General features: G+C 40.3%; 1 protein-coding gene across 16 annotated transcripts in view; it reads right to left on the reverse strand.

Annotated features, from left to right (window-relative positions):
* ANKS1B (ankyrin repeat and sterile alpha motif domain containing 1B) overlaps positions 1 to 27,939 on the reverse strand; it is a 343,850-nt gene that overhangs the window by 13,528 nt on the left and 302,383 nt on the right. For 9 of the 16 annotated variants that reach the window (XM_081927924.1, XM_081927916.1, XM_081927927.1 and 6 more), the window contains 4 exons: positions 19,259 to 19,366; positions 15,070 to 15,249; positions 6,559 to 6,633; positions 1,754 to 1,882 (listed from right to left, as the gene is read on the reverse strand). In XM_081927924.1, the coding sequence (XP_081784050.1) occupies positions 1,754 to 1,882; positions 6,559 to 6,633; positions 15,070 to 15,249; positions 19,259 to 19,366 (492 nt within the window). The remainder of the gene's footprint in view (positions 1 to 1,753; positions 1,883 to 6,558; positions 6,634 to 15,069; positions 15,250 to 19,258; positions 19,367 to 27,939) is intronic. The other 7 variants (XM_081927920.1, XM_081927925.1, XM_081927928.1 and 4 more) reach the window with 2 other exon arrangements.

Below are 27,939 nucleotides of genomic sequence, written 5' to 3' on the forward strand. Positions count from 1 at the left end.
GTGGCTTGGGCGCGTGTAGGCTCCATGCTGCCCAAACTGTCCGCCCACTGCCTCCCCCCCAGCTGTAGGGCGGCTGAGTGGGAGGAGGCAGGCAGACTCCGGAGGCCCCACGGTGCACCCTGCCCTATGGGCAGCTCGCCCCACCCTCACTTCGCCCCTATGGAAGGATCGCCCCGCCCCTGGGCACGACGCCCCAGGCGCCCAAGTGGCTTCCTCCGCCGCTGCCCTGAGCTTCTGCATTTTTCACCTTTAAAATAGAGGAAAACCTACAGATGTCATATTCATTTACTCTTAAAATCTATGTCTATACCAGCTGTCCATATACAAATAGAAAATAAAAAGTTACACTACTGTGCAGTTACAGGACCATGCAGGGTACACATGTCATGTAAAGTTACTTAGGTTGCAATTCTAATGTTGGTCAAAGGGCAGCTGAGGGGCACATGTGCCAATCCACCAAAGGAGGAGTTCTGCCTCTGGGTCACTTTTATGACCCTGAAGGAGCTCCTGGCATGTTCAGTGCATGTAGATGCAGTGCCAGTGGCAGGGCATGAAGGGGGCGTATTGGATGTAGACTGCAGGAGGCCTTGTATTCCCTCATTCCCCTGAAAAGCACAAAAAATCTATACTAGTCCTAGAGCAGGTGTAGTCATTCTTCCTTCACTGATGTCAGTGGGATAAAATGGGGATGGACACATACAGAAAAATGAGAAAGCTGCCACTACTGCTACCTTCTACCGTGGCTGGAGCACGCTAGTGGTGCCAAAGAAACGGTGGATCCTTTCATGAAATTTCCACCACCACATTATTGCTCAGTAGTATACATTCATCTTGGTATATAACATTTTATTTAGTTCACTATTGTGTATTATCAGGAAATTCTGTCCACTATCATAAAGTCCAGTATTATAATTCTGCAAAAAAGCCTAAATCATTTCAGTACAGTTGAATTAAAGCTGTGAAGCTTTTTTCCTTTTTTAAAAAATAACGTGTGTAGCACACTGCTGCTCAAGATGTAAAAGGGTGGGTTTTTAAAAAAAGAGATTAAGTCTTATTAGAGCCTAATTTCTTTCTATTAAGTGAGTAGTAGATTTGACAGATTCTTCAAGGCTTTGATAAAACCAAGGACTGGTAATTTTTAATAGCACCACTTTTGAAACAGCGATTGAAGTGTTTGCTTCCAATGTGCTGGAATCAGCATGTGAACAAAATGAAGTACTTCACACAGCAAGAATTTTATAGAAGGCAGTAGTACCACAAGATGTGGTAATGGTCACTAGCTCAGAGAGATTTTAAAAGGAATCGAGCAGATTAATGGAGGATTGCACACAGGCTATGGTGCAGTTCTGAGTACCTGATTCTGTGGACAAGCATGGGTGGAAAGCTATGGTTGTCTTCATGGTCATACTCAAAAACCTTGAAAACAATGCATCTGGGTTCCCCTTAAGTTCTCTCTCTACCACCACCTTTTTATATATTTATGAGACTTTGGATGCCAATGGCATAAAAATCTTGATGCTTTTTTAATAAAGAGCAGGGACTGAAACAAAGATTTAAAGATAAAGCTACAATTTCCATCTGTATTCTATTCACAATAATGTGAAAATTTTTATTTCATTTTTGTTTCTTTTGTAAGAAAGACGTTATAGTTGTGCTAGGTAGAGAAAAAGACTACCAAAATGTTAATGGTCACTCCTTAAACTGGACAATTTTCAAATATTCTCAAAGAAAACATTGAGTCTGGCAAACTTACAAATGCTTTGTAATCGCATGACTGGAAGATTAGTTTCTCTGGATGATGCTGCCAGTATTGTACCGGTGTTGATGCTGTTGCCTCATTAGGAGGTCGTAAGGTAATTGATGGTTCACCCCAGTCTCCAGTCTGAAAATCAGATGTATTCAAAAAGCAATGTAAACTGAAGGCAATTAACATATTTCACTGTGGTTGCAACCATGGCATTTTGGCTACATATTATTATTTTCAGAATGTGCCATTCTGAAGAATAAAAATAACTTATGAATGCCCATATAGTCAGCATTTATTACTTCACTACAGCCTCCAATCTGAGTTGTCTAGCAAGGAGCAATGTCAAAAATAGGCAGACATTATTTAAATGCTGCTGCTACTTATACACCACTGTTATCCTTGTGCATAAGAAACTAACAGCTTGCCCATATATATGAGTGTTTGGAAGTAAGCCTCATGATTTCAAGCATCTATAGGACTGTAATGCAACGAGACCCATACTCAAATCCACTTTGTCCAGTTTTGCACAGTTTGCACAGGATTGCAACCTGTGCCTGTGCCCATTTGCTTATGAGAAAGCCCAACTGTAATCATTGGGACTTGTTCTGTAATCCTATGAAAGCCTCCTTAGAAGCAAGTCCCACTGAATTCAATGAGGCGTCCTCCCATTTAAGTGTATATAGGACTGTAGTCTTATTTTGAGGAAACTTTGATGAGGATCTGAATATGTATCTTAACTCAACTACCACCAAGGATGCTTGAATTTAATTAATTTTCTTACAGATAAAAAAGCAAATATTGAAACTGATTTAACAAAATGGTTGCATTTGGAAAGTACTTTCTAAATCTATATGTATTACAACAAATCTTACAATTTGCTTATCTTTGACTTCTGAGCCTTTTTGTCCCAGTTTAATATACTCTTTCTACTCACTGTTTTTCAACTCCCTTGAGATCAAATCGGCAACTGTTTGTTAAAAGCCTACTAACAATTTTAAACAAACTTTAGAAATAAGAGGTTGGATCCAGGAAAAGGCCTGCAGAAGGAAGGAAGCAGAATCTGGTTTTCTGCTCCTTCTTCTCCCCCTGGCAGCCCCACCCAGCTTCTCATGAGGATCAGGGGAGTGAATGCGGTCGATCTGTAAAAAGTGAGTGGGAGCTCTGGTCGCAGAATATGCTCTGACAACTCATGGGGGATTCCTCCTTAGTCCTCTGTGCCACAATTCATCCCATTTGGCAGGATCCCTGTTACTCAGGAGACTGCTTGGGCAGGGTAGATGGGAGAAAAAACCAGCTTCTGCCAGCTCCCTTCTGTAGCTTTTTCTCTGGCTCCATCCCAAGATTAAATCAAAGCAACTGAAACACGTAATTGCTGTTGAAAGCAAATGAGAAAATTCCAATGAAAGAAAATGTCGTTTCATTTCGTAAACCAGGACAGAGCAAACAAAACAAGCATTATACATCCATTTTCATGGGCCACACAATCATGACAAGACAGAGGTTGGTTTGTACAGATCTACGAGGACAAGCACAAGGTAAACTGGAAGACATCAAAATTAATAGTAACCTTCCAACGTGAAAACTGAAGCAGGAGAGCAGAAGACAAAACAAGCAGAAACAACTTTGTGCCAACATTATTGCCTCATTGAAAACTAACAGTAATGCAATTGCAGATGTGGTACTTTCCTTTAAAAGTGCTTCAGAGATATATAAATTGGCATCTTGCAATTAACTATTAACTCCTGTGCTTTTCTGGATATATATTTTTTGGTGGGAGGGAGGAGGTGTTTGGGTAGATTTGGCAGATACACTACATTTCCAGCAAGTAGGGCTTTATCTAATCACTATTTCTTGATGCTGGAAAATGCTGAAACTGTGAAATGTCTGTTATGTAGACAATAATAAAATAATAGTTAATACTTAGCTTTATATAGCACTTTAGAATGTTTAAACCATGTCACATGGATTAACATTTTTGCAGTTGCCAATATCAACATTAGACATTCATAGTTTTTAAACATGGAGACTCTATAAGGATAAATTATCTGTCTTTGAGCCCATTCAAAATTTATGCAGTGCCTCTTTGCCACATGTATAATGGTATTCCGTTGGTGAAATATGGAAGGGCTTTGCAAACACCCAAGGGCATACAGTGGATATGTATTCAGCCACTGACATTGGCCACAATTTTCTTGCCTATGCTCACTGCATTTTTACTGCAATTTTCTTCTTCACACTTTACAGTATTCAATATCAAAAATATCAGTTATATATAGCAAACGTGTGCTGCAAAAATAAGAGTCAGCCTTCGATTTTACCATCCTCAAATGGTGGGCATAATCCTGCGAAACATCTTTTAGGAATATATTTAGCTCTATCACTTAATCTGTTGCACTAACAAGTATTTCACTTTGACTACATTGTGACCTTGTGGAATTATCACTGGATATGGCAATTCAGTGTAGTGGACAAAAAAATGTTAAAGGTTTGCAGTTTTATTTTCCATTTATTTAAGTAATCTTATTAATATCACTCAAAGAAATGTGATTACACTTTATTCCATCCGAAGGCTCAACTTGTCAAGACTATTGTTAAGATGACAGAATGCTTGGTATCTGCTTGTTTTAAAGCTCTGGACAGTACGTTTTAGCAAAATAAGTATTTGCTTTTGTATGTAGATTTATTCTGAGTATAAAAACTTTAGGATGTAGAACAGTAACAAATGCCAAAAACAGAGGTGGCATGGAATCTTCCTATATATACCCCACTGTCAAACAATGTCCATGATCCAGAGCCCTTTGTGTTCTCGTTCCCAATGTAAATTCATACTTCTCCACTCTAGGATACATTGTTACAAATGAACATGGAACCCTTTAATTTTGCAATTTTACAGATTTTATACTTTTCAGAATTTACAAAAAATGTCCAGACTAGCTGTTCTCAGTCCAATAGCTAAAAAGTGGAACCTACAGCTGAAATGAGAAAATGTTCAGCAATCTGGATCAAGGTCTTACAAAAACCATAGTGCCTTTAAACAGGTAAAATTATGATTTTGGTGGCAGAGGCTGCAAGTATGGAATCTAAACAAAATAAAACTGAGACGTAAGTATAAGTAAGTACAGAAAGCTAATTGCAGTCAAACATATGTCTACCACATAAGTATTGTTTTCCAAATCTATGTTATGATCCAGCTAAATGGGAGAACTCTTATGTCCCAGTTATTTAATTGGGGGTATTTAAGTACCTTGGAAGCCGAACTCCTTGGCTCCCGAACGATTGAAACCTGGAAGTGAGTGTTGGAAAAAAGTGAGTTTTGGAACAATTTTCAGAAGCTGAACGTCCGGCGCAACATCTGCGGCTTCTCATTGGCTGCAGGATGCTCCTGCAGCCAGTCAGTAAGCCACACTTTGGTTTTTGAATGGTTCCAGGAGTCGAATGGACTCCCGAAACACATTCTGTTCGAAAACCAAGGTACGACTGTACAAACTTTAACTATAATTAAAATTAGCGAGCTGCAGAAGTGCTTACGTTTCGTGGATCATTCTCACTGTAAATATTAATAGTGGCACATAGAAATTAAATAGGTGAAGCTCCTGTTATTGCAGCATTCTGCCATTGTTGAAAATGCATTTTAATGTATCATTAATTTTAAAAAGAACCACTGATTGCACACATGCTCTTACATGTATGTATATGTGCAACTGTCATTTGTTTCACAATGGGTCATTTAAACTTCAAGTTGTTCCTTTATTTGTTTTATTGGTTTGTGAAAAAAACTCATAATTCAAATTAATTTGTTGTTATCAACATATTTAAGCATTTCTGCTGGGTTCCTTAAAGGACCTGTGACCTTCTTCTGCCTCCCTCTAATAGCTGGGAAGATGCAGGCATAGGAATCAGTTCAGATGCCATTCCTCATGCCTCACAGCTAAGTAACAAAATACCAAAATGCTCTTAGTTGTACATACTATTAAATATTATATAACAAGTATTATACTATTAGTAATAATAGAACTGTCATAACTGACAGCACATAGGTGGGTGGAAGGTGCAGATACTGCTGCAGTTCTTACAGCATTTCTGGTCCCCTGGTTCTAGGCATTTTTCTCCCTTTTGCAGCAAAGGTGAACTCTGACTATAGTTTTTTTATTGTGACACAATATAAATGATGGAGAAATTGTCTGCTCTGCACATGCGCTAGGAAGGAATAGCATGTATAACATGCACTGAAGTAGCACATTAAGACAGTCATAAGGCTGATATTCAAGATACAGTTTATGATATAAGCACATTGCTTCAAGGGACTTCCTGTATCTAAAAGAAGTGCAGATTGTTTAGACATGCTACAAGATACCATTCATGAAGAACACATTGAAATGATGAGCTAGTACATCTTTAAAAAAGGGAGAAGCAGCCCCAAGAAACTAGAAGGATCCTTCCTGGTCACTGAAAACAGAAGGCACAAAACCGAGTAAAATTGCAGAATGTATGCAATTTACTCCCATCCTTGTCTTTGAAGGCTAACAAAGACAAAGCACCCAGAGCAGAAGTTAAACTATAGATGAGGTCACTTCTTTTTTAAAAAAACTGACCTTTGGTGCTGAAAAAATTGTATCCTGCTACACAAAAGCCAACAAGTTTATTGCACACTATGAAAACAAAATGTAAAAACACATACGTACAATCCTGGAAATAATTGGATGCTACACATTGCTTTTTGAAGTCTGAAAAGCATGGCACCTGTATAAAGTATTAACACCAAGGCAACACAATGAACATCAATACAGTGACAATTTATTGAAGTATCTTACATTATGAACCTGATGGACTGCTGTGTAAGGATATCCTGCATTCTGGCTGGTCCAAATTTCACAGACAGAAGACTGCTAATATAAACAGAAAACTACATCTCATCTTGTAAATAGTAAAGCACCACCAACACCCCCAAGCCCAGGAAGAAAAAGTATTGCAGGTGGGGGCATGAACACAATTGCAAGATTTTGTTTAAAAGAAGAGAGCGTTTCAAATTGGCAACAGCTGTTAAAGCCCTCTAACATATTTGCTGACAAAACATATTTTGGGCTTATAGAAAGAAAACACAGCTCAAGGATTTCAGATTGAGTTTTGGACCTATTCAGGATAATAAAACAATTATATGATTATGAAATAGAACTTAATAGCAGAAAGGGGGAAAGTGTTCAATCATATCTTAGCCTTTGATTTGCATTCTACAGCTGAAAAGGGTTTTTCAATGGAGATTTACTTTGGGGAGAAAAGGCTAAAACAAACAAATACTGAGCATAATCAAATGTGCTGCTGCAGAGCAATAACAACTAACATCAGTGGTATTTGTGGATAACATTGTAAAGGTATTTGAAAGGCCTTAATTATTTGAAAGATACTAGCTACAGTCAACCGAGGCTGCATGATGCACAGTCTCCAAACATGTCCATGCGGTAAGCCAGAAAGAGAGATAGCAGAGCTCAGTAGATTGGACCAATACCTTTAAAATGCAATTAGAAAAGAACAAATTCATAGCTGTAAAATGGAGTAACAACGCACTATCTCATTCCAACCGTCATATGGAATGCAGGATGCTAAATACATGTTGTGTTTGGAGAGAAAGCAAGATGCACATTACAACAATACAGAAAAAGGAAAAGAAAATCAGATTCATATCATCTGACTGCAGAACGTCGTATATATTTCCTTATTTGGACACCACAAGCAAATCCAATATAATAGCTCATAGTAGCCAAGCAACTAAAATAAGCACCAAATAGAGTAGCTACCCAGAGTCTCCTGAGAATGCAACAATGAAAGGCTTTAAACAGCTGAGAAATGCAACTACAATCTCTGGAGTAGCTAGCAATTAATACATCAATAGCTTAACCACAGTATGCAGAGCATAGCCAGCAGTTAAGACAAGCAGCAGGAATTTAATATCAGTGTCTAAATAAAGCCTGCATTCAAACAGAAACAGCTTCCTGCAAGAAAATCACGATTGTGCTCATGTTTCCCTTAGTGAAATATGGATGCCTCACACTGACTGACAAGCTGTGTCACTGCTGAAATTCAAAGGACTGGTAGTAGAGGCTGCCTTTCTCTAAACTGACCAGAAAGTGTTCCTACAATTCAATCCTAGAAACCCACACTATAGCAAATAAGTGATTATGAGGGGGTATGGTATCCACTGTGGCAGCACACTGTCACAACCAGTTGCATTGCGCTTCCTGTCTAAATCAGATCAATAGTAATTGAATATTAGTACTTTGGCTACTGAAACTGAAATCATGTATGTGTTAACCCATTTGAAGGATGTCAGACCATGTGGTGGTTGCTTCCTCAGTAGGTTTTGCACAAAGTATTAGCAACAATGTCAAGAATTACCTGAGCTGCAAATTGGACAAAGGTTAAAAATAGACTACTGCAGACATACTTTGGAGTATGTACATACTTTGGAGAATTAGATGGTGTTCTAGAGGCAAACTGTTACCAATGCAATCCGACCCCATTCCACTGGAGGACAGTCTACTGATATCAGTCTACTGGAGGGTGGCCCTGCTAGCACACTGGCAAGAATGTAAAGAAGTCCAGCATAGCTAATGTTCAGTTCCTTTGGTCTGGGGTAGAGGAACACTCTTGTGAGGTACTAAAGCTGATCAACTAGATAGCTATGAGACTTTGTGAAGGGAGAAAGGAATGGTTGTGGGATGAGTTGGGTGTCAAAGCTGTGCAGTATAGCTTCAGCCTTGACTAGAAGGAGTGCTGAAGAACTAAGCAAAAGTGCTTGTAAATTGTAGATTGGAATTGGGTGAAGGTAGCATGTTAGCACATTCCAGAGGTCCCATGCTTACTGAATACAGGATGGGAATCATTGTCTTGTTCATCCATGGTAAAGGAGAACAGCCCTTATACACAGCAGCTTACTTTGCCTACTATGCCTAGGCCTCTGCTTAGTTGTCATTTATGGGCAAAACAAAATGGAAATCATTTGAGCCAAGGTACTAAGGAACACACATAAAGGAACAGAGCTGTGCTTTCTTGCCACTACTATTTTCTACCTAAAAGGCCATGCTCTCTTCTTCTATCAGTCCAGATGTGCTTATGCAACATATGCACAGAGAGGAGCCCAGGCAGCTGTGTTGGCACAAAGAAAATGGACTTTGCATGCCTCAGAGTATCCCCCTGCCAAAGGATTCATCTGCCTTTCAAAAAGTTACCTACAGAAGTCAGTAGTTATCTCTTTTAAAAAACAAATGAATATATTTGAAGCATTCCTAAAGACCTAGCAGAGTTATGAAGATAATTTATTCTGACTACATTAATGCCTAAGGCTTATTTTACTCATTAACTAGCTCCATGTCTGTTAATGTTTCAATGGACAGGAAACAGAGAAATGGCATGGCAGAAAATGCAAACTGTATGAATGAAAATGGTTTTAATATAAAGGTCGCTTGTCCTTTCTGCAACCTGGGGCAGTTTAAATGAACATGTGTTGAGGTGGCCTTGCATAGCAGTTCCATGAATACATTTGTATTTGGCTTGTTTTTCTTGTCAAAATATGGCAGGAAAGCAGGATTGGAGCTGTGACAGGCAGGGAGTACTGTTTAGCCCTTTTGCTGTTATCCCAGTGGAAATGTGCCTGCTCCCCTGCAGCAATTTGCCTGGGAGGAAAACTTCACTTGGAGCCAATGGAGCTTTTGCCTCACAGACAAATAGCTGTATGTGCTATTTTCATTGAGGCTGGGGCTGCCCCATGTTCCCAGGTCCTGTTCCAGGTTAGGCACTCTACAACTGTTATTTTGATACTAAAGGAAAAATTGGTATGTTTAATATATTGACAAATTCATCACCATTCTGTTATGGCCCTCACAGCTCCTCTGCAGCGTGAGGCACAAACTTTATATATAGTGACAACTCCTGCATTTCCCCACAGGGGAGATGGTCAGTTTCTCTTTGCAAGCTCCCATGAAGGCATAAGGAGAAGTAGCACTTCTTCATCTGGGAAGCAGCAGACACCTACAGTTAACCTGCTGCAGTTCTTAAAAGATGAAGTGATAATTGGGTGTAATTCATCCTGAAAACACATATAAATTATTGAAGTAAATGGTTCATTATGCTGAAAAGCTATCACAGAGAAGAGTAGACCAAATATTACTAATACAGTGGTACCTCATGTTACGTACCATCTCCCTTACGAATGTTGTGGGTTACGCGTTCCACTAACCCGGAAGTAGATGCCCCTTGTTGAGACCTTTGCTCAGGGATGCGAGTGGAAGTCGCGCTCTGGTGGCGCAGCAGCGGAGGCGCCATTAATAAAACTGCCTCATGTTACGAGCAGTTTCCTGTTACGAATGGACCTCCAGAATGGATTAAGTACGCAACACGAGGTACCACTGCAATAATAATACTAATACTAATAATAACTCTTGCCACCTGGGAATCTGTTTTGCTTTCCAGCTCCATTTCGCTTGCAACCTGAGTGTAACAGAGCTGTGAGAATCGGATGAACTGGAGCTGGGTGCTGAGGCTTCAAGAGGTCTTTGAACACTATAGTATGACAGATCATCAAACCTATCCTGGTGAATCTCAGTATTTTACAGGAGTCTGAAGAATCCATTTATGTGAGGAAATGGTATATAGATACCATGGAACTATCCCAGCAAGTATCAGCAAGTATTTAAAAAGAGTAGCATTCCATGCCAAACAATAATGAGGTTATTGTCAGATTGTGTCAGTTGTGTTCCATCCCCATGCGATAGAGAGGAAAGCCCAAACAAATAAACTTTAAGGAAATTTTCTCCACTATCAGCTGCTACTTCAGTTTGTTTTTATGGAAGGATGTGATCTTCTGAGGTTCAAACTGACAGCTTAAGATAGCCATTAAAATAAAGGATCCTGTAAATTACAAAAATGCCTTCCTTTCTAGACTGCTAAAGCAATTGGGGGGGGGGGGGAATCACATCATTATTCTTGTGCATTTTAGTATAGTGTATGACACCCATGCCTACACCCTGACACCTTCAAGAGGCAAATACATAGTGTAGTATTTAACCAAATTTAGACCCAATGGAATTAATGAACATAACCATGTTAGGCCCATTCATTTCAGTGGGTCCACTCTGAGTAAAACTCACTCCTGTAAGATGCACTCTGGTTATAAAAAGTGTCTTTTAAGGATACTAGACTACGTCTTTCTTGGGCCCAAATGTTCACATCCATGATATGAAAGGCCTGTGGCTGCTCCAGTCATTTCAAGACTCACAACACATCATCGTATGTGATGAAAAAAGAACAGAAAGATGGCTACATTTGCCTGAATCTAGTTTCTTCCTCACACTTCATTCACCAAGATGGAATTCTCTATTTGAACAAGTTTGCCCTAAGGTTGAGATGAGCTGGTACATGCAGACAGCCCTAAAACTATTGCAAACTGCTTTCAAATTAATTTCCATCTAGCTGAACAAAAGTTGTGCTTTTTTCAGGGGCAATTGCTTCAGGTTCCTGCTGTCAGTTACTGTGGGGGTTTTTCAGCCCTGTCTAATCTTTTAAAAAAGTCAGTCTTGGTGCTCATCTCTCAAAGCAGGATTTATCCTAGCGATTTCAGTTCTAATGTGCCAAACATGCACAGTGAAATGAAAACTTCTGCTGACTAACCACTTCCTTTTTTTGCTAATAATGTCACTATAACCTTCTCAACCTTAACAGCCTTTCATCTTCAGAATGAATCTAGAACAGGTGGCTAATATGTCAAACGTCTATGGTCAAGTACCCTCCCTTGGAAAAGCAGGTATGAAAAAAGAGTATAAACAATTTCACAATCAGAGGTTGAAAATATGAGTCCAGATTGTATAGAGTAGGAAATCAGCTCAAAAAATACTCCAAGCAGAGTTAGACACATCAAATTTGTCCAGATTTTCCCACTTAGAAGTCAGTGGGCATGAAAATGTTACCAGAGTTTGGGGCTCTGTACACATTACTGACTTAAATCACAGCTAGGTCATTCTTTTTTTCAACAGGGATCAAAGCTACTTTTGGGGGGGGACATATCAAAATACAGTATTTTCTAAGAAACGTCAGGATAGATATGGATTGTGGCTAAGATGTGTACACCAAGCCAGCAATGGGAATACACTGGATGCAGATTAAACAGGAACGTGTACACAGCCTGGGTCAATAGGCATGCCTACAGGAAGGGTCAGAACAGAGGAAGTGAATTTGCATAATTATAAAGAGATCACATATTAAATACAAATGTAAATGGAAGCCCACCAGACTTCTAAAGAAATGTTAATGGGCTGTGACATGCATTTTATGGACAAAATCAGTGGAACTGCTTTGAAGGAAGTAGGCTGAATATATTATGGAATTATAACCTCAGTTTCATCCTTGCGTGTTTATCATATCATGTATGAGAGAGATAATTCAAGAATGAAATTGAGACAACTTCTAGAAAAGAAATATTATATATCTTTGGGGAGTTTTATATTTTCAAATATGCAGAAATGAGAGAAGAGCTTGAAGAGGGTATAAGGGACTAGAAGCGGCAACAGTGAAGGATGATACTCAGTGACACGATGTGCATATATCAAGCTACTCAGTGACAATAAATCTGGCATTGCCTATTCCGACAATCAATTTTTGCGACCTGCAGAGAAGTTCTTTTATAGTAAGTGGTGTTTTGTTACTCTGCTCTTCTTTATCAAAGCTATCTTGCATACCAAGGAGGACTCCCCAATTCCTTCCAATAATAGGTTAGCAGAAAACCTACCATAATTCAGCTGTTTAAAACTACATATTAACATTTGTATTTAAATGTTCAACTGAGCAAATAGAACTTATCAGCTGCCCTTGGATTTTTCAAGAGGGAACCACACGTTTCCTTTTTATGTTGCTGTTAGATTTTTAAAAGATTGCTATATGGGCATTAAACATCCCCCCCTCGTCCAGGTTGAACTGCTGAAATAATCAATCTGTACTTATGGCTATGCCAGGCACTTGGATGCCTCTATCAGGGCAGAATGCCTGCTCAGTGGAGTGAAACTTTCATGTCACTAACATGCTTTGTGAACTCAACTGGCCTTCCATCTGTTTTGGGTGCAATTCAGAGTTTGGTCTCTGATGCGTACAGTGAAGCATTACAACATGGTTTATGATCTGGCCTTAAGTCCTGTGCACCATCAAAGAACAGCACATATCACCCACAGCACTTTCACTGACAGAAGTTCAACTATGCTGACCTTTAGAATGAAATATGGCATATCTTTTTGGTCAAGCATATGCTATATTTAAGGTAGACAGTGGATTATTCATTTGCGGTAGAATGTATTGAGGGTAAGTGGCATTGCATTTTTAAAGGGTGCTGAATGTAGTTGTGGTGGTGGGACATAATTGTGGCCTTCAGATTCTATCGGACTCCAGTTTCCATCAGCCCCAACCAACATGCTCCATGGTCACAGTGATGGGAGTTATACACCAAAGGCCATAGGTTAATCACTTCTGGTTTAGTGTAATGTCTGCAGCATTGTTATGGTGTCCATTAAGTAAAGACAGGAAATATTTCAACAGCCCCAACATAAAACATCTAAATATACAATACATTGGTACCTCTGGTTACAAACTCAATTTGTTCCAGGGGTCCATTCTTAACCTGAAACTGTTCTTAATCTAAGGTACCACTTAAGCTAATGGGGCCTCCTGCTGCTGCCATGCCGCTGCCGCGCGATTTCCGTTCTCAACCTGGGGCAAAGTTCTCAACCCAAGGTACTAACCGTGTTTGTAACCCGAGGTGTTTGTAACCCGAGGTACCACTGTACTCAAAAGCCCTTTTAAGAATGATTGAAATCCAATTGTAAAAATAACAGTTTCAGCAAATCCCTTGAATTGCTATAATGTCAGCAAAAATCAAAACCAAATGTGAGCAGACACCATCCAATTTCTGTCAAAAAGCTATGAAATGTATTTCTGTCAAAATCTGAATAAGAAAGAATATCCATAATTAGATGGGGAGAAAAAGTGGCTTCATTTGCAGCTTACATAGAATTATCCCTTGTGGGGCCAAAAATAAGAAATGGGCCATTATTGATGAGAGTGATTTTCAGAGATAATAAACAAGCAACTTTCAGAAATTCCTTAATAAACATGGAATAAAATTACTGAAGGGCAATACTAACTACTAAAACTAGGTATCATAAGTACATTAGCAGCCACTCAACTACGAGGTGGCTTTTGCCCTTGGTTTATGATGGATGCTGAGGCATCAGCTACATAGGCCTGACTTTGAAGCTTGCTAAATTTGTGTTGAACTATTAAATTCTTAATGCCTTACTTAAACCATTTGCTGAACAAGATTCCCAGTCAGGTTTCCTTCAAGACACCTTAATTAAAAAAATCCTAAGGATGGGTTAGATTCTGCAATAAATGAACGCACCCAATAGCTTTCAGTTGCAGGGAAATATTTCCAGACTGGATCTGTTGCTTTTTGGTAAGTTCCAGATTTTTTCAAAAAATATGTAAGAAGTGTACCTAGAGCATCCCAGGTTGTTCCCAGCTGTACTCTCAGACTTCCCATGCTTGAAGGTCTCTGCCTCAGCAAGGGGACTGGGATATTGCCATATACTTGGTATCAAAGCATGCTCAAACAGGACACTCCTAGGCTGCCCTATGTATGTGCGGAATGTACCGTGCCATCAATTCATGATTCCACAACTCACTTCAGAGTACACAGAGCAAAATGAACTCATTCTACAGTCAGCCAAAACTATTTTGAATGTAGCAATATGATTCCACTTAACACTAAATGCAGGGAAATAATTGTGAGAATACACCCTGGAAGATCTATAAGAAATGTTGCTGCTAAGGAATTCGACTTTAGCTGCCTTTCATTTTAAAAAGTAATGTGTTCAACATTGTTTCTACAACCAAATCCTAGCAATAACACATCTTGCTGGTATCATTCACTCTTAGGAGACAAAAAAAAATCAGTCATTAAAACCTTATCTTCTTCAAACACAAACAGAATATTACGATTTCACATCTCAATGCTATTCACATCTCCCAGGCCTGTTAGCATACAAATAAACTAGTTTACAGAATATAAAGTCTCTCTAGAGCCTAGATTTTAAAATATGTGTTTATAGAGCAGGATAAAAGAGTTACAAAATAAATGCAAACCAATTTACTTAATGGTTCCAAAACATACTAAAATTCACAAAAAGATATACTCTTATTTTTAAAGGTACACCTTCTCAAATTTTAAAGAAGTGAACATACAACTCTAAATATATTAAATTTTAATAGGAAAGGTTTCCCAACATTACCTGTGCCATCTGTCTCTCCAGTTTTGACCGAGGAATATCATCAAAATAGCTGTCATTTCTTCTCCTCCTTGCATCCCCCTGCATGATAATGTGTGGAACGTCCAGGGAGCCACCAGTAGTGTAAGTGCTTTGGCTGAGTGAGGGAGACAACTGAGGAGGAGTGTGGTTACCGCTGGGTTCCTGCACATAATTAGAGAAAGTAACAGCATGAAATAAACAGACTTTCCTGCACTGAAGCTAAAAGTGTATGAACTGCAGCTACAAGAGCTAGTAACACAGTGTTTCAAGTGCTGGACATATATATAATGTATATACCATCTATGTATATGGTGCTTTACAGGTATAAGGTATGACAGGTTCATTCATCAATAGATCACACTCTAAAATAGAGAAAAAGAACACAGTTGGGGCAATGGGGGCAATTGAAGAATATAAATATTTGGTTACATTACGTTAAGGCATAGTATCTAGGGATATGATCTTGGAAATGCTGAATTTTGAGGAGGGACTTACAGGCTTTAAGGAAGGTAGTCACACAGAACCATTTGGGGAGGCAGTTCTAGGCATGAGGGGCAGGAAGGGGAAATGGCTGGAATTATTTCAGATGGCAGGAGACCTTTGGACAACTGAGGGTAGAAGAGCTGGACAAGTGACAGGAAGGAATGTGGCAGGACATAAGCATGGAGAGATAAGGAGCGGCAAGAAAATTCTTTTTCATCCCCGTATCTTGCCTTGATTATGGCAGTCTTATTCTCTCTGGCCTTCTGTTGTCTCACCTTAGTTGACTCTCATCCATTCTGCACTCTGCTGACAGAATTATACATCTCTCTGATAAATTGGTTTTACCATAAGTATATATTTTTATTGTTTTAAATGTGCATGCTGTTTTTGTGTTTTAAACTGATTTTTTTTTAAAAAAAAGTGTGTGTGTGCGTGCGCACGTGAGCACGTAAGGTAAAGGACCCCTGGACGTACACACACAAGACTTGTGTAAAGGGTGATTAATAAATTATTATTAATAATATGTGATGTCAGGTGTGAGGCAGGTAAAGGTGTGCCTGCCTTCACTTTGAAGTCCCTTTGAAGTGGTATCAATACAAAATGTTTGTACATGAACTTCAAAGGCAAGCAAGTCCCTTTCAAGTTGTCACCTGACATAATAATGACAACAGGCGATTGACAAGTGGGCAGCCTCACCCAACTGTTAAAAGTTAGCCCATGGAACTGAGCGTGGAGGAATGAAAGATACAACCCATCAGCCAGGTCCAGTCTCCCACCCCTGATTGACACACAAGAGAATAGTATCAGCAGGCTTGGAGGAAGGAAAATGCTTGCTGAAGTACAAAAAAACCAACACAAAAAAACAACCAACCCTTTAGGAAAAATCATTCCCCTAAGATAGCCCAATGAGTTGGGCTGTTCAGTGGGTACAGAATGCTGACCTACTATTGAGAAGTGAGAAAACATGGAAAGCTAGAAAACATGGAGTCTCTTGAAAAAGAACATGGCTGGCTTGAACCCTGGAGCACTCCACATTGCCACATTTTACTGAACAGCTCACTTATTTTTACCCATTTCCCTTTTCTGTTCTCAAGTTTATCTTCTGAAGTTCACTTAAATAACAGCTATATGCTTCATTCCTAAAAACTGAAAGATGACACCTCTGTAAAAATATCTAGTCTTTTGCTTGGATCATAGCGTACAACCACTTCATGCTCCCTATTTATATTTTAGCATTCTTGAAGTACACTGTGCCAGGAAACAGCAGCTAAAAATGCCCTGTATTTGAGCAATTCTCCAAAGGGAAAATACCATGAGCTCAGTGACACTTTCAGTAACACAATCTTTCAAGCAGCTTTAGTTTCTCTCCTAGAAGCCAGGTGTGATATGCCAGCAATGAGAGTGAGAGTGTCCATATTAATGTTTTCATAAGTGGAATTGAGTAAGGTGTCTGTGTGAGAGAAAAAGATAGTTGCTTACAATTTACAATGCACTCCTCCCTTTGTCTATCTCAAAAGGGACAGTAATGAAAATTACATCTGCATTCCTCCAAATTTCCATTAAAATATAGACAGTTCCTAGCAATATAGTAAGCAATCTACAGTACAAGAGGGGCTGGGAGCTGGGGGCACTGTCATACAGTGGTTCATCTCCTTCCTCCTGGGCTGTGTTCAGAAAGTGGTGTTAGGGGATGAGTGTTCAGACCCCTGGGCTCTCACTTGTGGGGTACCTCGTGGTCCTGTCCTCTCCCCCATGCTTTTCAACATCTATATGCAGCCGCTGGGAGAGATCATCAGGGGGTTTGGGCTGGGTGTTCATCAATATGTGGATGATACCCAGCTCTACCTCTCTTTCAAATCAGAACCAGGTCCTGTGTGAGGGTCTGGAGGCAGTTGGAGGATGGATGGCAGCTAACAGATTGAGGTTGAATCCTGACAAGACAGAAGTACTGTTTTTGGGGAACAGGAGGTGGACAGGTGTGGAGGATTCCCTGGACCTGAATGGGGTAACTGTGCCCCTGAAGGACCAGGTGTGCAGTCTGGGAGTCATTTTGGACTTGCAGCTGTCCATGGAGGCGCAGGTCAATTCTGTGTCCAGGGCAGCTGCTTACCAGCTCCATCTGGTACGCAGGCTTGAGACCTTATCTGCCCACGGACTGTCTCACCAGAGTGGTGCATGCTCTGGTTATCGCTCGCTTGGACTACTGCAATGCACTCTATGTGGGGCTACCTTTGAAGGTGACCCGGAAACTACAACTAATCCAGAATGCGGCAGCTAGACTGGTGACTGGGAGCGGATGCCGAGACCACATAACACCAGTCTTGAAAGACCTACATTGGCTCCCAGTATGTTTCTGAGCACAATTCAAAGTGTTGGTGCGGACCTTTAAAGCCCTAAACGGCCTTGGTCCAGTATACCTGAAGGAGCGTTTCCACCCCCATCGTTCTACCCGGACACTGAGGTCCAGTGCTGAGGGCCTTCTGGCAGTTCCCTCACTGAGAGAAGCCAAGTTACAGGGAACCAGGCAGAGGGCCTTCTCGGTAGTGGCACCCGCCCTGTGGAATGCCCTCCCATCAGATGTCAAAGAGAACAACTACCAGACTTTTAGAAGACATCTGAAGGCAGCCCTGTTTAGGGAAGCCTATAATGTTTGATGGATTACTGTATTTTAGTATTTTGTTGGAGGCCACGCAGAGTGGCTGGGGGGAACCCGGGCAGATGGGCGTGGTATAAATAATAAATTATTATTAGTAGTAGTAGTAGGATGCCTCTTTGATTTAGTTCCACCTTGCTTCAATGCTGTCTCTGGGGCAATTCAGTAGAGTTTGTTCAGTGAGTATGCATTATTCCTCAGGGTTTACTTCCAAAACCTTTCTCAGGAATGTGTATAGTCCCAAGGCAACAGAAGTTTAGGATCAGTTTTCCTTCTCCTAGATGGGCTACCTTCCCAGGTTGATGAGTTCCATCTGCCCCTCATTTCCCTCAACAGCACATGCTGAAACTGCCTTCTTGAGCATTGGACCTGCTATTGGTCTTGTCCACTCAAACTGCAGGAGTCTGTCTTTACATGCAGTGGATAGACAAGTGCCTAACTCACCTGACTCACTGAGGGTTTAAGACCCATAGACTACTCTCACCTGGTTTAGCCAGTCAAAGTTTCCTGGGGTGTGGCCACTGTCAGCTTCTAGGAGCCACAGGTGAGAGCTGAGTGCAGGGTGGGGAGCAAAGGTGGACAAACTACTCAAGAAGGAGCACAATGTGTCCCCCACCAGAGATACTGCCCCACCCCTAACATCATATGCCAAGAAAAAACGTGGAAATTAAAAAGCCCAACAAATTCAACAATTTATAGACTGTTTTGTGCAGAAAATTCAGACAGACACACTAATTCAGTTAGACATGAAAATTAATTACATTAAGTAGTTGAACAAGAATACTGGTTGATGCTATTAAATACAGTGTGTTTTTTTTCTCAAGCAAAATCACAAAAATAAAATAAAAATCCCTCAAGTAAACCATGCTGGTCAAACAAATTAGAGAGCCTTATAAAAATACGAAAAAAGAAGAGAGCTATAAATCTCAGTTCGTATGGGTAATTGCTAAATAATCATTATTTGTGTTTGAAGATTTTATAGGCCTTTTACAATATGTGTTTGAGGGAATACAAGACATATTTTCTGGAACTTACCCTGAGGGTTATAGATCTTGGTGGTTTCTGAGGTGGATCTTCGTGAAGCCTGTCTCCCAGTGAGGCCAAAATGCGTTTTCGATGGCCAAGCAAACTGATTTTTAAAACCTGAAAAGTAAAAGGAAGCTGATAAACAAACAAATGTTTAAAATAATGAATGACTGAAGAAACTGCCAAGAAAATGCAGCTATGTAACTATTCATCAGAATATTGTCCACGATGCTGAGGTGCAGAAAAGTAATGTGTGGAGAGGCATATACTGATACTATTAATAATAGAGAGTTTGGTTGGAAAGTAGGCTGGAAGGAATGCCAGAAAGAATCCAAAGCAGTGAGAGGTAATGCTACAGAACAAGCCAAAAGGCCAGCAGTAGAGAGATGTGCCATGTCAGAAGGGCAGAGGAGCAGGGAGGAGAGAGCAGCAAATAGGGAAGACAGAGAATCACAAAAAGAACTCAAATGGAATGTAATAAAATACATAGTGAATAAAAAATAACCCAAACTCCTGGTTTGTCTTGTTAGGGTTGAAGCAGGAAGGCAAGAAATGTTCCTTGCAAAGTACACTCCTTTTGACATACACACGATTTGCTGCTGTGGCCCTCTAGTCATAGCATCCTTTAAGAACTTCAGGCTAGAGGAAAGAGACCAAACATGGGCTTGCTGTGGAAAGTAGGGGCCAGTGTGCATTGCATGTGCATCCAAGAGATGCAAAATTATTTGTGCAGATACATGCTCTTGCAGTGTTGTTTATGCACCAACAAATCTCATCTAGCTCTAGAAGGAATAGTGGCAGGGGGGGGGAACCAGTTATCCAGGCCCCTTTCTTCATTAGGAACAATTTGGATGGGCTAAATATATATTGCCACTACTATAAACTGTGAAACAGAGCTGACACAGTGCAAGTCACTGCTGGAAGTGTATTGTAGAAGAGTCTGGTGGTGGCATATGGTATCTAAACATCAGGCGGAATTTTAATCGACATCATTTGTTGCGTATTTGGTATGTTTTTATTGCCAGTGCTCATCTGATATACATATTATTATCCAGAACACTGAACCACTTTAATTATGAAGGCAGATCATTCTATAGAGAAAATATCTGACACATTCACACCCGCCCCAGCAAGGCAACTATGAATTATACTGTGCTGTCAATTTTTGGTGCTTATTCCTAAAACAATTTTTTTGCAGCTGTGCTGTGATAAATGATCTGCATTACACCACTTCTTGCATGCACACGAAAGCTCATACCAAGAACTGACTTAGTTGGTCTTTAAGGTGCTACTGGAAGGATTTTTTTTTTTGTTTTGACTATGGCAGACCAACACGGCTACCTGGTATCTGAAGAAGTGTGCATGCACACGAAAGCTCATACCAAGAACTGACTTAGTTGGTCTTTAAGGTGCTACTGGAAGGAATTTTTTTTGTTTTGATTATGGCAGACCAACACGGCTACCTATCTGTAACCACTTCTTTGTTACTAAAGAAAAACCCATTGCACAGGTTAAATTTTAGTATAGTGCATCAATAAATTGTGTCCAATTTCACTAATGAATGTGACATGCACTACTAAATACTACAACTCTATCTCTGCTTTTCAATTACAACTGGGTATACAATATTTTTAAAAATGGCATGTGTGCAAAAATTCTATCTGTAAATATATATGTAGGCTACTATGCATTAGACTAAGTGATTGAATTACAGTACAGTGTTTAACTTCAGTAGATAGTGTTATAAATTGATACAATGCAATAATGATACATTGTTGAAAGTTTCTTAAAGTTGACAGATGTGTGTATGGTGGGGTATGGAGCACACATAGTCTGACAAGTCTGTTGATTATTGCTGATACTGAAAAGCACACATTGTTCTAGTTAGGCTGGCATTAAGTTAGACTATTTTTCTGTCTGAATCCCCCCCTAAATTATAGAGAAAAGAAAAATACACTTTAAAACAGACTGTCCTTTCATCATAATCCTGGCTTCATTACTTTGTGCATTCCCTGGATAACAAGAGCCACACATTAAAAATAAATAAAACAAACATCCACCAACACATGCACATAGTACAACCTGACAAGTTAGATAAGGTGTAGCCAATGTGGCATTGGACTATAACTCCCATCATTCCTGATGACTGGCCATGCTGACTGGGGCTGATGGGAGCTGTAGTCCAATAACATCTGGCTATCTAAGGAAATTATGGGAGTTGACACTTTCTACAGAGAAAAGAGCTAGAGCTAATTCTGGAAGGCTGAATCACAGTCCAGTCTAAGAGCTGTTGTGCAACAGTTCCTTTCTGTGTCATTTGAGTCATGCCAAAAGTCCTGGATCACATGGGAGAACGGATGTGGTTCCTTCTCTCACCAGTCTGTTGCACTCCTCAGAAAGAGCTGCAATGTTGATATGGGAAGCTACATAGTGAGCTCATCCCATGTGGTCCAAAGATTATGATATTAAAGAAATAGAATGGATATGAGCCATGCTGCAGTGGCCCATAGTCAGTGCACTGACACCTTGTTGTTGTTGCTGCTGCTGTTGCCTATAGCAGCCATTTCGTCCTGGCACCCATGACACTTTTACACACACACACACACACACACACACACACACACACACACAGAGCAAGGAATGCTACACCGTAAAGCAATCATACGACTGGTTCAATGTATCTTTAAAACCTAAATTGGCATGTTCCAGTTCTACCACTTTAAGAATTTCAACAACACAGCATTTACTTGGGGGAAAAGCAAACATGCAACCACTGCAAAAGTTTAGAACTAAATACCAACATTAATTGTTCCAGTGGCATGAAATAGTTCTCTTGTATGTATATTACAAGGGGCTCGTATTTTAATAACTGACTCGGGGTGCTTCCACAGTAGCTACAAATTTTTCTGGAATGAACTCAATTTAATCCATTTACTCAGTTTTTATGAAAACAACAATTTGCATAACTGTTTGCATAATCAGTGCCACTTTGTTTAATCTTTGTAGTCAGCACAATTCCTCATTCATTTATTTTGTTTTCTTTATCACTGCAATTATACAACAGGCATTGAAACGTGAGTTCAATATTTAATCCTAATCACTCAGATTTTTCTTTGTTTAATGTGTAGTCTGACAAAGATCTACACTTTAAAAAAAAAACTTACAGGAATTTATTTAGGTAATTAATTGGCTTAATAACCATTAGGACAATGGTATCTGCATAAATAGCTGATTTGTTCTGCTTAAGATTTGTAGACATGCCTTTTATCTGGTTGTCCTTTGTAAGTATAATTCCTAATAATTCTATAGCTAGAATAAACACTGCTGGTAATAAGGGGCATCCGTACTTATTTCCTCTTTTAAAAGTTATTTTGTTGGATAATCTAGTTTCAAAAAGTTAATGATGAGGATGATGATTAATTGACCCACCCTTCACCCTAAGGTCTCAGTGTGGGTTACAACATTAGAACACAGTACTAAAAACAGTTTAAAGCAATATCATAAAAATAAAAATAAGGTGGCTCCTAAAAAATAAGCACATCATGTGTCAAAAGTCAGGGTAATGAGGTACACCTTGAGCATTCTCTGGAAGCTGTATAATGAAGGCGCCAGACACACCTCTGTGCAGAGGGACCACCACAGAAAATTCCTTCTCCCGGGCCACCCCCCACCACCCGAGCAAGCGTCTGAAGGTGAAGGAACTACCAAGATGGTCTCCCATGCCAATCTCAGCACTGAAGAGAGCCTGTAGGGAAGGAGGTGGTCTTTCAGATATTTTGGGCCTGAGGCATTTAAGGCTTTAAACACTAATGTGAGCACCTTAAGTTGGGCTCAGGAATGAACTGGCAACCAGAGCAACTGTTTTAAATAACTGTTTATTATTATTTATTTAAATAATTATTTAAATAAACCTTAGTCAAATGGCCACTGAAATTTGGACCAACTGCATTTTCCAAGTCATCTTCAAAGGTAGTCCCACATACAAGTGCATTGTAATAATTCAGTCTGGAAGTTACCAGAGCATGGAGTGCAATGGTAATCTTGGTCCAAAAGGGGTTGTAGCTGGTGAACCAGCTGGAGCTGAAAAAAAGGCACTCCAAACCACCAAGACCACTTGAGCCTCCAGTGACAGTGTCAAATCCAGGAGCAAATCTGCTCCTTCCAGGGGAGTGCAACTCCATCCAGGATTGGTCACCTCCCCGCTTCCTGGAAGCGAGAACCTGGGACACATAACACTTCTTTTTCAGGATTCAGCTTCAGTTTATTGGCCCACATACAACCCATCACTGCCTCCATGCACTGGCCTAACACCTCAGCTGCCTCTCTTGATTCAGATGGAACAGAGAAGTCGAGATAGAGACAGAGAGCCAGGTGCCATCTAACAGACAAGAGACACCAAGTCTGAAAGAATTACTTAACCCAAACATCTGAATACTCTTAATTCAAAGAATACATTATGATTAAAGGCTTTCTATGCATCTAAAACATTACTATAATATACCCACTACTCTGTGATTCCTAGCTCTTACAAACATGTTGGGTAGCTTTCTCACATGGACAGCCTTCTGTACTCTGCAGAAGATTCTCAGCTATGAATCTAGGGAGACTTTTATTTTATTCATGGTAAGACTTAGGCTAATGTAGTCTATGCTCAAGACTAAGATTGGTCTAAAAACGTTTTAGATAGAGACCACAGTGGCATTCAGTTAAGGCAGAGACCACAACCCTCAGTAATGATTAAGTAAGCCAATTAATTCCAGTGGGTCTACTCTAAGTATGACTTGGATACTTTATTCCTTCATTTAGCCAAAAGGAAGTTACGTTCAAAACCTAAATAATAAATTATAAACTCAGTTTTGCTATAATTTTGCATGAATGTATGTTCACATGGATGGGTAATCTTGTTAACCTTTGCAACAATCTTATTGGGTTTGCCGAGTTGTGCCCAATGTCATCTGCAAAAAGGATAATTTTGACCTCCAGTTGTCCTATCATGAATCCCTTAATCTCTTTACCTAAATAGCATTTGGTAGTTTCTATGAATATCACACAAAAGGGCCAATCACAAGGGGATATCATATCCCTTTCTAGTTCAATAGTTGGAGACAAAATTTCTTTAATAAATACATTTCGCTTGATGTGTTTAGATATAACATTTAAATGTGGATTTTAGTATATTATAATCAGCTTGTGTGACACAACCCTGACCTGCCAGGATATATGCCTCCTCTGGTTTCCCATCCCTTCTAAGGAACGAAGTCAGATACATCCTGCCACCACTACACAATCTTCACAACCCTTTGGTATCTCTTATCTGGCAAGATAACACATGAACACACTGATCGGCTCAAGAGGTATTTCATGACTTCCAGGCTATGTGCAAATCAGCCTATTGGTTGTACCAAGCAAACTTTCAGACAGTATTTCAGGCTTCAGAAGATACAATGCTATAGTATTCATCAGTCTTCAAATTGTAAGTTGGGAGCCACTTTTGGGTCATGGCCTGATCCATGGTCGGTCACAACAGCAGCACCTGTTGTTGTTGTTTAGTCGTTTAGTCGTGTCCGACTCTTCGTGACCCCATGGACCAGAGCACGCCAGGCACCTCTGTCCTCCACTACCTCCCGCAGTTTGGTCAAACTCATGCTGGTAACCTCGAAAACACTATCCAACCATCTCGTCCTCTGTCGCCCTCTTCTCCTTGTGCCCTCCATCTTTCCCAACATCAGGGTCTTCTCCAGGGAGTCTTCTCTTCTCATGAGGTGGCCCCTTCATGGATCACTGCCTTGCCGTGGCGAAGGGGCTTGAAGAACTCAGAGAAGCTATGAACTACGCTGAGCTGGGCACACAAGATTAACAGGTCATAGTGGAGAGTTTTGACCAAACGTGATCCACCTGGAGGAGGAACCGGCAAGCCACTCCAGTATCCTTGCCAAGAAAACTCCATGGACAAAGACAACAGCAGCACTACCACCCTACAAATATATGGTACAAAATTAAGAAGTGGGTCACCAAATGCATGTTTGAGTTGAATGTGTGTCCTGGATCTGAAAAGGTTGAAGACCATCTTTCCATTTGACTCTAGTAGACTAGAATCACCTCCTTCAAGATTCATCAACAAATGAAAATATAGCTACTTATTGCTATTGCCTCCTGATGTTACAGTATTGAGAACATAAAATTCATCTTTACTACCTTAACATAAAAATTATTTACAGTCATATAGGCAGAACAATATAAAACACTGGGGATTCAAGTCACAGCAAGGTCTGACAGAATGGAAGCCTGCAGCAATAGCATAGTCCAACCCTTGCTAAAGAGAGAGATGTAAAAAACAAAATTACACCTGTACTTTATGTATATACATTTATTTTCCTAAACCTATATTTCATGCATAAACATTTGCCCTAGGCTGAAACCTGGCATCTATTACACAGTGTAATTGCTGTCATTATTTTGAAAAATAAATGTGGCTGAGCCGTTAAGCAAAAGTAAATGCATGCAGCATGCACACTGCAGAGAAGATGAAGGAACACTGAAGCTATACTCCCATGTCCATTCACCTGGGAATTAGTTAGACTTGCTGCTGAATAGAAATCTAAGGCACTGCAGTACAAGTTTCACTGCTGGGAAAACAGCTAGAATGTGTTAGAAACAAATCTAAAACCTTCCTCTCAACACCACCATCACATCCAAGCACTGAGACTACACAACTCTCCCTGTCTTGCTGGCCCTGCTCATGGAACTAGTAGCATTTCAAAGAAAGCTACCTTGGAAGTCTTGGCTTACAGGACCTGCACTTCCTACCTAGCAATCTAAATTTCAGTTCCTGGATTGCACAACTACATTTCGCTATACCACTGGTGCCATCGTGCACTACCTCCAGACTCCTCCCCAGCATCTAGATGATGTGTGATATTCACAGTCTGTGCGCCAGGCAAACAAGCCGCATGTCCACCACATACCCAATCATCAATGTCCCTAATTATCAAATTACCCTCTACCAGAATCCCCCTGCTCATACCCCAAGGAATGGGTTCCTTCTAAAGGATCATTTCCCACTTCCTCGGTTTGACTATCTCCTTCCCCCAAGGCCTTCATTCTCCATGGCAGCAGGGGAGCTGTCACCCTGGAAGTGGGATGCAGCTATCACATCTCCAAAGGCCTCACTGCCAAGGCTACTGTCCCAAATGCCAATAGGGACTATCATGGACTGGCTGGATGCAGAGGAGCGCTGAGAGGCACCAGCTGGGAAACCCCTAAGGGAAGAAGGCTCAGAGCCAGGGGATTAGTGGTGGGACTATAACGAGTGGTCAGAGGGACAAGAGGTAGCAGACCGGAAAGAGAAGGTGTTGAAAGCTGAAAAGGTAACAGGTTTTAGTGTGCGGGAAGAGTCTGTAGCAGAGAGTAATCCAGAATAAGAGGCAGAAGTGGAGCCTGGAGAGCAGGGGGGGCATATTTGCCCCATTACTGTAGGCTCGAGCTCTACAATCACTGAGAGGAATAGCATGCTCTTTCAGTGTGTCAGTTATCAACTGATCATCCCCCCTCCCTTTTTAGTTGCTACAATCTGCAAACTTGAGAAATATTTCTTGAATCTCATACTGCATTTCTTTCAAAAGTACGTATCTCAAAAGAAATGTGTGTTCAGTGTGGGAAGAATCTGGTGTTGAATCTACTCTTACTACACAGTACTTTGCGGATTGCCTCTCAAGCAAAATGTGTTGTTTCACAAGATTTGAACATTCTGCAATAAATTCATTTTGTGAGTCGGGGGACATAATGCACTTGAAGCCACTCACTCCTTTTCTGTGACTCCTCTACACTTAGCACACATTCCTGAAGTCCCACCTGGAGAGCAGTTCAATGAGTCCTTAAACGTTTCCATTGTTTGAATCACTAATTCAGAGGGATAAACCAGTAAATGCTAGACCATGCTCTCCCAAGAAAAGTACATCAGTGATGCACTTTAAAAGGTAGTACCATTTCACAGCTTCATGTTTTAATTGACGCTTCTGGGATGATGTCAACTCCTGTCCCAGGCAGCAGGTGCCTTTCAAGTTCTTGCCAAGCTAAGTAACATTCTCTATGACTATTGCCTTTTTCATGTTTTGGAATCCTGTAGAAAAGTTTCCACCAATTCCCATTAGCATCTTAGCCTTCAGCAGATACCAGGGCAGACTTAGATGCAGAAGTGCTAGTCTTGAGCCAAAATAATTGACATGGAAAGCAATGTAAAGCTTATTTCAGTTGATTCCAGACAAGCCTTTCTCTTACATGTAGTTCTCCATTAGTGCTTTGAAATTTCAGTGTACTTTCTGGGAAAATTTGATTGCAGGTGCCCTTTTCCTCTGTAGTAAAATACTGCATGCTATAACTGATATCCCTCTGTTCAACTTTAAAAATGTATTCCACCGTTCTTTGTCAGTTTCAACTTTATTTGTAAGTGATATAGGCTGCAACCATTTTGTGTGCGTCAAAATAACATGCAAGTGTCAATGCATGGGTCCTTTTGTACCTGGAAGACTGCAGAACGGGGGCAGAATGGGCTTATGCACAGTCCACAGATGTGCACAGGGGCCAGGAATGGAACCGCCATGCAAAATAGTTGCTGCCTGTATTATAAATATAAGTAAAAATTGCAGCACCTAGCTGTGCTTGCTTGATCAAAGCAACAACAATACAGCAAG

The sequence above is a fragment of the Podarcis melisellensis genome, assembly GCF_964234715.1.
Source record: "Podarcis melisellensis genome assembly, chromosome: 10".
Lineage (NCBI taxonomy): Eukaryota > Metazoa > Chordata > Lepidosauria > Squamata > Lacertidae > Podarcis > Podarcis melisellensis.